Source organism: Armigeres subalbatus, chromosome 3 (assembly GCF_024139115.2).
Source record: "Armigeres subalbatus isolate Guangzhou_Male chromosome 3, GZ_Asu_2, whole genome shotgun sequence".
Lineage (NCBI taxonomy): Eukaryota > Metazoa > Arthropoda > Insecta > Diptera > Culicidae > Armigeres > Armigeres subalbatus.
The window spans coordinates 111,982,196-111,993,596 of record NC_085141.1 but is presented as its reverse complement, the minus strand read 5'-3'; the positions used below and the strand labels follow the sequence as shown (position 1 = coordinate 111,993,596).

At 39.9% G+C, this 11,401-nt stretch overlaps 1 protein-coding gene across 1 annotated transcript; it reads right to left on the bottom strand.

The window, feature by feature from the left end:
- Window positions 1-7,568: 7,568 nt before the first annotated feature.
- LOC134225651 (ER membrane protein complex subunit 2-A-like) lies at window positions 7,569-9,473 on the bottom strand. Its single transcript, XM_062705907.1, has 4 exons — window positions 9,268-9,473; window positions 8,635-9,200; window positions 8,475-8,570; window positions 7,569-8,346 (listed from the first exon to the last, which is right to left on the bottom strand). The coding sequence occupies exons 1-4, from the start codon at window positions 9,299-9,301 to the stop codon at window positions 8,131-8,133; spliced, it is 912 nt and encodes a 303-aa protein (XP_062561891.1). The 5' UTR covers window positions 9,302-9,473; the 3' UTR covers window positions 7,569-8,130.
- Between the last annotated feature and the right edge of the window lie 1,928 nt (window positions 9,474-11,401).

Below are 11,401 nucleotides of genomic sequence, written 5' to 3'. Positions count from 1 at the left end.
AGATACATACTCGAAAGTAGTGATAGGGAGTTTGTTTTAATTTGAGGTAACTTTGGACCATTTTGTTCCAATAACCCTTTCACCGTTCAATATTCAATGGTATTTTGAATTTGATTTTTTTGTTTTCTATAATCTGATAACGCTTTAAACGAGGCAATTATATAAAAACATGACGAATTCGTGAATCTGCATCGAAGGATATCAGTAATGATGGCAATTGATCTACCTCAACATTGAAATTTAGTCACCTAAGCAAGTCAACCAATGCCACCAAAATTTCGATAGACCCACTTTTGGAATTAATATATCTTGATCCGAAGATGCCTGTAGTTGTTTTTTTCTTTATCCGACTTGGTCCAATCGCTAATCCTACCTTCAATCAATTCTCTCCAATTTCATTTAAAGTCCAGTAGTTTTACTCGGAAATTGTCTTTCTCAGTCTGAAGAATCAGGACGATGGTTTTTTACTTGCACGACTTTACAGTTGTTGTATGTTAGCAAAGAAACTCAATCTTAAAATCACTTTTCCAAAATTTTAGGAAGAGCCAGCTTGAGAAGCATCCTCTTCACCACTGGGTGTTTACCATTATTTACGATAGGTGATAGACCTTAAAAAACCACCACCTATCGGCCAAAGCGTCGGGCAAATTAAAAAAATAATTCTTTCAAACTCCCGGCCAAGGTCTAATTGCGATTCCGAAGGTCTTTCGGACCACTCCAAAGTAGGGTTTTTCTTGATTCGGCTACGTCCGATAGTGATCCAACCACTGATCGGCACACTTGAGAGATGGATTTTATTCGCCTAGGTAGATCCGCTAATGTGTGAATTCACAACATGGAAGTCTGGAAGTTCTGGCCTTTTTTATACTCCTTACATCTATTGGAAGATATGCAGGTGATAGCACAGATCTAACAAAAACTGTAAATTTCCGTTCATTTACATCACAGAAACTCAAGATTATGATCTGGTACACATTATGTTACCGAGTTTTACATTCAATTATGAATTCCGTCATGTCAAATTTTCATAATATTTTACTGAGGCTTAAGGAATTCATGAAGCAAACATTTAATAAATCTACCACGCAGGAAAAAGTTTAGTTTTGAATATATCCCAGCTTTTATCATGCCATTTGTTTTGAACATGCATGAAAGTAACGGTTTCGCCAAGGGCGCTGAGAGTCCACGCTACGGCTCTGGCTACATGTTCTAGTCCTCATGTTGTGCCTTCAAACAAATTGCATACGTTAATTATTGGCTGCCGCATAATTTTGAGATTTACTGCTGGTTGAAACCATGGCAGTTGTGTTGCTTTCGCTCTCGCGATACTCTCAAAGAAACTTTTTTCCAAAACGTAAACAATGCTTTAGGTGGGGATGATGCATAACGCACTACTGAAGAAAGCCAATTGTAAAACTTTTTCTAGGCAATTCCTTGCTTTGTACTGTGCATAAACAGTTATAACTGTGCCAACTACCTGATATTATTACACAATTATTCATAAATACAATTATTGGATGCTTGTTTTTAACTCTGCCTGCATTGAAGTTTCATGATTGGTACGTGCGTTTGATTCCATTCCTCTCTATATCGATCAGCTGTTGTGAATCCTCTCAAAACTCTCACGTGTTTCAACTTCCCGAGTTGAGAGAATACTTTTTCGGTATCATTTTACAGATCAAAATACTTTTTGCAAGCAATAATAAATCTAAATTATGATGAAGGTGTTTGTCAAGTAATTTGACTTGAAATTATTCCCATGAAATGACGTTGAAAGTTTATCTAATGAAACATACGATTCATTGTATTTTTCCATTATTAAATGAGAAATGGATTCGTGCGAAAGATGATAAAACTAAATATTCTTATACTAATTGAATCATTTATTTGCGAAATTATGAAGAAAATGGTGTATCGAACCACGAAAGGTTGATGGTTGAATCGTGTTTGAAAGCCGTAAGGTAGGCAATTATTTTTGGTATGTTCTGCGAATGAAAGCGATTATATCGTGATTCCAGAAAAGCATTTACAAACTACAAGACGTTTTAGGTTGTGGGTAGAGATGTCGCAAATTAATCGATTACTTCGATTCATCGTTGTGATAATCGATTAATTTTGAATCGATTATTACCCAACGATTAATCGATTCAATAATCGAGATGAATCGTGAGTAATCGATTAATCAGAATTTTACGACATCATAAGGATGTCGAAAATTAATTGATTATTTCGATTAATCGATTCATCGTTGTGATAATCGATTAATTTTGAATCGATTACTATACAATGATTAATCGATTCAATAATCGACAAGAATCAAGAGTAATCGATTAGTAGCTAATCGATTAATCGGGATTCAACGACATCTCTAGTTGTGGGAAGGTAGGTACTTGTCTGGGCGTTAAGGACTTTATAAATTTCAGAAACCTACCATACATGAAGCATTACTAGAGGCTTGGTGTGGGTTGAGTTTAGCGTTATGTTATTTGCGAATGAAACTTAACCGCTGGCTGAGTGGATTAACCTGTTTTTACAAAAAATCTTAGCAAACTAATCGCGACCATCGGATATTCCATCTGCAGCTTTCGGTTATTTTCTCTAGTACGGGTTATTGGTGAGAATGTTTTGATTTTAGAGTTTCACCTATACTAACGTAGTGCTACAAATCGAAAGCGCATGCCACCATTTGGCTACGGGTGCCCCCAGTATTGTCCAAAAATGTTTTGGTTAATTATGTCGCTATACTGATGGAAATTGTGAAATAAAAATGATAGCTGACATAGTGTGGTTGTTATCCATTCATCTGATATGCGAAAGCAGGTATGTTCATTCATAAAACTCTTTTATTGGGCAAAAGAAAAACTCTAGCACAGCCAGCCTGCATAAGTCAACGAAACATGGCTGCTAAAAAAACCGAGTCAAAGTGATTTTTCACGCAAGATAATTGCTTTTAATAGTTTAAGAAGTGTATAAATCTAGAGTTATGAGGCAGATATATGTTTGATACACTTTTCTAAAGAAGCAATGGTTAATATCTCCCTACAAATCGACGTATTATCGCTGAAATATTGATTAATTTGCGTGATGAGCCAATGTTACATCCAGGGCCAACATTACCGCCGGTTACCCTAAAAGAATTTTAACCTAAAATCATTGTTCCAACCTTTCTTACTTAACTTTTTTTTTTCAATTACCTATTTCAATTTTTTTTTTTTTTTTTATTAGATAGATTAGATTTTGTTTTTTATCTAATAAGCAATCTGTTTTTTTATTTTTTCATGTTCTTTTTTTATTTCTGTTTTCATATTTAATTTTTATCTTAGAATATTACTTTAATCAGTATTTGTTTAATAATTTATAAAGAAAAATAAACCTAAATTTAATAACATTCTAGATTAGCTTTCTTTATTCATGAAAGTAGAACTTAAGTTTATAACAATTCATAAACCAGTTCGAAATAGCAAAACAACATTTCGGCACTGAAGTCAAAGCTTCTACCTGCGTTGACATTGACTGCCTTGTGTTATCACCGGCATAGTGTCGGTATGCTACCCTCTCATCAATGCTTCTATGCGTGCCTCTTAAGACTGACAGTGTTACATCATCCTCACCATCCCTGGTGGGGAAAGGACCTTCCTTAAAAAGCCGAGGAGATAGCTGCGGCAAAGAAAGAGGTCCTTGTAGAAGTAGGCTATTATGACGGAGCTACGCGGATGTCCCAAAGGCCATGAGAGGAGAGCAAATACTCTCTGGTCAAGCAGAAGATGTCAACTGTATCCATAGGGCAGAAGGGCGAGTTAATTTTCGGGATCCTGCTCAGAAGAGCTCGGCGTACAAAAACTTGACTGTAGAGGGGCTGGTTGATAGATTCATGTCGGAGCCCTATGCCCAGTTGAAGTAATCCAATGTAAGGGTTTAGATGAAATGACTGTAGCCGGTGAGCTGGTCGATACATTGAAAGATCAGTGGAGAGTTGAGATCCAGACCACAGCTATTCGTTTACGAAAGAGCTATGCGGGCACGCAGGTGATGAGCCTATATGTGTGTCCGCCAGGTACGTCTGGCGGCAGCCAAGAAGTTGCTCGATAAGACCAAGTTGAAGGTAGGATTGATGGTATGTTATGTGATCATACACCAACCACTTGTGGTCTGCTACAAGTGCTTCGGCTACGCTCATAAGTCATTTTATAACTGAACTTCGGCAGGAAACTTCGTATAATTCGTATAATACTGAAACTCGGTGGTGCCCACCTAGGGAAAATTCGTAGAGCTGAAATTTTCTCAACTTCATCGAAAGCACACGCATACTGGGCGATGTTCTCAAGGACCGTGGATTCGGCATCGTAGCACTGTAGGAGGTTTGTTTGAAGAGATCAATAATGGTGCGAACGTTTAGAGGTAATCATACCATACCAGAGCTGCGGCAATACACACGAGCTGGGAACAGCTTCCATAGTAATGGCTGATATGCAAAGGCGCGTGATCGGGTGGTGGCTGATCCATGAGAGATTGCGCAGGTTGAGGTTCAAAGGCCGGTTCTTCAACTTTAGCATAATCAACTTCCACAGCCCATACTCCGGAAGCACTGATGATGAGAAGGACCCATTCTACTGGGCCAAACACAATGGATACGTTTGCGTGCGTTTTGACAGTTTTCCCATGGCAAAACTGTCAAAACGCACGCAAACGTATCCATTCTGCTCAGCTCTTACGCCAGCTGGAACGAGAGTACGACATCTGGCCAAGTCACGACTTCAAAATCATTAAAGGAGTTTTAAACGCTCAGGTTGACCAAGAGGATAAGTTTAGACCGACTTTTGGAAAGTTCAGTGCCCACCGGCTGACGAACGAAAACGGCCAACACAGCCTTTCCTATTGGTACACCTGGAGATCACCACTGCAGACAAAATCACAAATCGACCACGTTCTGATTGATGGACGGAACTTCTCCGACATTATCGACGTCAGAACATATCGTGGCGCCAATATCGACTCTGATCACTATCTTGTGATGGTTAAACTGCGCCCAAAACTATCCGTCATCAACAATGTTCGGTAGCGACGGGATATAGAGCGACTGAAGCTAGCTGATGTCGCCACTGGATACGCGCAGCATCTCGAGGCAGCGTTCCTGGAAGAGGGTGAACTCGACGGGGCTTCTCTTGTGTACTCCTGGAATACAGTTATAGCAGCCATTAACGATGCAGCGGAGAACAACGTCGGGTATGTGAAACAAAGTCGCCGAAACGATTGATTCGACGAAGAGTGCAGACAGATTCTGGAGGACAAGGACGCAGCGCAGGCGTTCGCGTGGGACGCTATAGACGGAAGCGGAGACAGCAGACTCGCCTTTTTCAGGAGAAGAAACGCCGAGATGAAACAGCTGTACCGTTCTCAATAAACACGCAACTTCTATCAGAAGCTCAACGCATCCCGCAATGGTTTCGTGCTGCGATCTGAGATGTGCAGGGATAAGGATGAGAGCATATTGACGGACGAACGTGTGTTGATCAAAAAATGGAAGAAGCGCTACACTTGAATGATGCTGAAAGTACAGGCACTGAAAATCAAGGCAGCGGAGGAGATTACTACGTCAGTTCTACGGACGATGGAAGCCAGCCAGCCTTGAGGGAAGTTAGGGATGCCATTCAACGCCTAAATGCCAATAAAGCCGCTGGTACGGATGGTACCGGAGCTGAGCTCATCATGATGGCCCGGATGGGAGGGAAGTTATCAAGCCGGCTTCGTTGACGGCCTAACGACAACGGATCGAATCTTTACTGTACGGCAAAAATCTTACAAAAACGCCGTGAATACCAGGTCCCAACGCACCGTCTGTTGATCGATTTCAAGTTGGCATACGACAGTATAGCCCGCTTAGAGCTATGAAATATTATGGACGAAAACAGTTTCCCTGGGAAGCTCATCAAACTAATCAAAACAATGGTTGATGGTGGGCAAAACTGTGAGAAGTTTTTGGGCGAAAACTAATACAAGCTGATGGACTTTCGTGCCTGTGATTCAACATTACACTAGAAGGTGACATGCAGAGAGTCTCGTGTTGACTCAAATTAGGGATTAATAATAATCATATGTGAAGAAAATCACAATCGCACAAATATGCCTTTAACGACCCACAGAGGATTGGAAACTTATAGTAGACTGAACGTCTTTTTCAATGCTTCGGCATATTCGTCTTTAAACGCCGATAGGGGTAAGTAGGTAGTATTGTTTTTGGAGATCGCCTGATGAATATAAGAGCTGTCCATATATCACGTGGGCAATTTAGGGGGAGTTTTTTTTTGGAAATTTATATGATCAAATTGTCCACGCTGAGGGAGGAGGGTATCGAAAACTGATCAAAGCCTGTTTTCGTGGTATATGGACAGTCCTCTAAGCTAACTATACGTACCGTATTTATCAGGATAGTGTCATTTTTAGCCTATAGAGGCCGTCAATACACCGCGTCGATAGTTGTGTGGCTCCAAATGCCCGGAGCGAAATGACAGCAGCTCTCGGTGGGTGCGTATGCAAGCCACGGAGATTTGACAAGAAGAGGCCGAGTCATGGCTTACTGCTCACCGATTGACACACTGAGGTGTTAATGTGTAATTACACAATGATGGTAACTTACCCGAATCTCACATTCTCATTCTTCTCTCATAAAAAAGGAAAAAAATACTCTAACATAGGACGCAATATTTTTTCTAAGCTATTTGAGCGAGACGAAAATGAACATTGAACATGTCGTAATTTAGAAACCGATAAAAATTTTTAAAAGTGAATTTAAAGAGTTATTGGCTCGTACTTCCTGACGTCTTTTCGTGACGGTCCCAAATTTTAAACTTTGGAATGTCCCCCCTATCTTACCGAAGGACGTAATTCTACGTCAAAAAAACTTATCCTAATAATATCGTGGTTTTCAAAATTTCATTGATCTCTCAAGGATAGGCTGACCAATACGTACCGTATTTAACGGGACAGTCCCGTTTTTTAGACCTTATTGTGCTGTCCCGTCGTAATCTACAAAAACCTCAATTTGTCCCGTTTTTCATTGATTCTTTCAAAGAGCTCCGAACAAATTCAGTATTTGAGGCAGGAAGCTAAAACCGGAGAAGTGGGCGAAACCCATCAAAAAGTTATGTTATGTTATTAGAGTTGCTTTTAAAATAATTCTTTCTATGCCGTTATGGATATTGCATGGATCGACTTATTATGTTTGAACATTTCACCAAATAATGTGATGTCCATGATAGCCAGTTTCTGATTTTTTATGAAAACCACGGTATTAGGCGTTGCGCGAAATTAGGGCAGGTCACGGTACTATTAGCCATTTACTCTAAACTAATAGCTTTGTGAATGCTGGTGACACTCGGTGAAAACTGTTCTGGAGACCCTATAGGTTCGGGAAAACTAGATGACCAAGACCGACGATTATTTATAAAGTTTTACAATACGTCAACCAGGTATCCAGGTTGGTGCAAGATATAAGTCTAAATCAGTGTATAACTTCGTCTTTCACAGTTTGTATATTGCTAACTTACGGAAACATAAGCTTTGTAAATTCATCGGGTTGACAATACATATTTATTAATCTTTGATCCTACTCACCTTTAATATAACTATCTGCTGCCTGCTAACTTAACACATAAAAGTAGTTTACGTTCTTTAAAAATTATTTATTATTGATCCTCAAATTATTACACTCATCGGGTACGCATATTCAACACATCGAACTGGTTTTATGCTTAAGCTAGCTTTCAAAATCATCGGCGACTGTTCTCGATGATAATTTCCAACGCGTTACACCTAATCTAAGCACAACGCAAAAATCGAACTGTGTTATAAATTAATCTTGCACTACAGTAATAGAAATGCAACACTTTTATACAAAGCCCATTGTGTGGGGGGTCAGTGCGAAACTGAAAATCCAACGTCCCGTTCATAAATAATTCTTTTTTTTTCTGCCAACAAACGGATGTTCCCCACGGTTGCGATAGATTCTTATTGCATAATAAAGAGGTTAAAAAACTGAATCAGATTTTTTTCAATTATAAATTGTGAACTAGATTTAAACAGACAGTGTAGACGACGATAATAGTCGATATTGATGACAGAGCCGTCAGTTGGTCAATTTGCTTTGGCAATGTCCAATCCACCGAAGGCTTGTTCGAGAGCGGCCACCTCTTCTTTTGGTTGCTTGTCCAACACTTTGCCACCCTTGGACAGGGCAGTGGTCGAGGCTGCTGTTTTGGCTTGAATCTGAGTGATCGTCCATTGTGCCAACTTCTGTGCCTCTTTACGTTTATTTAGAGGGGCTTTTGAATTAGCAATGTGTCCACAGCACTGCAAACAAAGAACATACATAATATAATTATAAAATAAAATTGCGCATAATATAAGAAGTATCAATTTTAAAACATTTCAAGATATGTTGAAGACTTTATTATACGTTTCAAAATCTTTTCACTTACCAAAAATAATCCGTAAAGTGCTCGCAAATTATTACTGTTTAGCTTAACAGCCTGACAGTAATAAGACTTTGCTATTTCGATATTATCAAGGCCACCCTAAAATACGATTCAAACAAATAAGTAACATCCAGATAACAAAATGGAATTATTTAAACCCTACCATCGTATAGCGAATATCTGCTAACCGCTGATGAATTAAGTGACTGTGCGGATTATGCAGCATCACTTCCTCCATGCAGAAGGCTGCTTTCGCGTATTCGCCCTCGGCCAAATACAGGCCGCACAACTCGTGCCACCCTTCCTGGTCGGACATGAACCTCTTCATGTAGTCGCACAGTTCGCGGATCGCGTCTGTGGTTCTTCCCTGTGCTTTAAAAATGGCAACTTTTCGCTTCCGGGGTGCGGCGTTTGTTTCGTCTTTCTTGATGATCTGTTCCAGCACGTCCAGTGCATCATCGTAGCGCTCTAATGCCTCCAGTAACATGGCCTTGTATTTTTGAATCCGCAAGCTGCCCGGAAATTCTGCCGTCAATATTCGAATGCAATCTTCCGCGGTTTCGATCCGATTGCAGTCTAGGGCAGCAATCATCACCTGTTCCAGAACCAGGTGCCGCTCATTGCCTAGTTTGTTCTGTTTTTCACACAAAATTAGGTCCCATAGCTGGATCACATCTTCGCTCTTCCGTTCGTTATCATCACGCCACTTCCGAAAAATGTTACGAACATCTGATTTAGATGAAATTCAAAACACACGATTCAAATCAATGTGGCAAAATACGGAAGTCATCCTCACCTGACCAGCTCAATTCGTCTATGTTGTACGACATTGCTAAATCCAAAAGTAAATGCTACTAATTAAAGTGATTATGTTCTTTCTAGAAAATTTAAATAACTTATACATTAACTTCAATTAAATCTAATTGAAAATTGTTGGGCGACGTGAAAATTTTCTCACGAAAACTTGCACTTTTTCACTGTTTGTATGATGACAGGATACGAAACTGTCAAATCTGACAGCAGTGAAGTGTCATATTAATTTTTTTTTCTATTTTTACACGGAAAAATAAGTGACCACTAGGCCTTTTCACGATACGTTTTAAATAGGCCTTTTCACGAAACGTTCTCAATCAGCATAGATTTTAGCGTCATTAGAGTATTAGGGTCTCGCCGACATTTCTCACCAACACGAACGCAGGTTCGTGGTTGCAAACAATCCCATTTGATTTTGCCGTGACAGCTGCTCGTGGTTGCAAACAAACCGAGTAAAAGTGTGAGTGAAATGTGCGTGTGCGTACACGATCGCTGAAAGCCTAATTGTCGGGCCGCCACCAAACCGGACCGCGCGATTGAGCACTCGCGCTGCACAATTTGAAATATGTCATTAGTAGTGCGCATCATGCACGCATGGATGTACTATCATGCGCACTAATCAGAAATGAGTTGCGACGTCTGATAACTGCAGATATTATGCATCTCGAGAAAATATAGAATACTGCGGCGTCCTGCTGGCTGCTTCTCAGGTAATCGCAACAGTCACTAAACATGACAGAGTCAATGAAAATTTTACCCACCGCATGCACTTGTCATGATAAACACTCTCCATATACTCAGTGACTCTGGTTGCCTCTCACTAATACAATCGAGTACTGCTGTCATTTGACGAAAAGCACGTGGTTTTGTTTTGCGAGGAAAAATTTTCTCTATCTTTTAACCCGGCGGCTATCTTGACGTCTACCTTCGCAGTCGAGCCTGCGAGAGTAAGACCGCCGCGAAAGTCTAGAAAAGATAAGCGCGACAATATTTCATTTTATTGAAAACATATTTTCGATTTTCTACTATACACGGAATATCATTATCGGTCGCGAGCATCACCCGCGCAGCGCTTTCATTTTAGCTTCGTCACTCGTTTCCGTATCGGTCATTATTTTCGGCTCTCAATTTGGTTGCTGTATTCCGTACCGGTGACGTTTGACAGTTGACAGTTCATCAAATAGCAGCGCTCTTATCGCGCTACCAAATTTGGTCACCTGTCACTCGCGCTACTGTTATTAGAGGGAAACTGATAAGGGATTAAATTATGAGTTTAGGTCTAAGGTAGCTGAACATGTATATTAGGGTGGTTCAAAAAATCGATTTTGCTCCACAGTGCTCATCTGATTCTTTAGCATGTTCTGAGTGTCCTCTGAAAATTTGAGCTCATTTGGATTAAAACTGATTTAGCACAAGCCGTTTCAAGTTTGCATGCAAATTAGTATGGGGAAATTTAGTTTTTCATTATACTGTTAATGACGTTTCCCCATAAAGCGCAGGTTAAAAGAAAACCTACATAGCTAGAAGGAATACTCAACAGCTTCCACCCAACGAAAACCGCATGTTGATTAATCGTCCCAATAATTAGTAATCGATTTTAAGACAGGTTGCGAATCTTTAGTCATGATCGTTAAACTTCTTTGAGGGCATCACTGAAATGTGCAGTGCAACATAGTAGCCTGAATTTGTGTGTGCTATCTTTCGCGCCACGAGCAGCAATGTTGCCTGTTGAGGAGTTACGCAATTAGCTCCAGAAAACCACGGTATAGATTAAATTCGATTACTAATTATTGAAACGATTAATTAAGATGCGGTTTTCGCTGAGTGAAAGCTGTTGAGTATTCCTTCTAGCTATGTAGGTTTTCTTTTAACCTGCGCGTAATGGGGAAGCGTCGTTGTCAGTTTAATGAAAAAATAAATTTCTCCATACTAATTTGCATGCAAACTTGAAACGGCTTGTGCTAAATCAGTTTTAATCCAAATGAGCTCAAATTCTCAGATGACACTCAGAACATGGTAAAGAATCAGATGAACACTGTGGAGCAAAATCGATTTTTTGAACCACCCTAATGTATATTGCCTGATTTTCTCAAAATTGCACGCGGCGAACCCTCCAT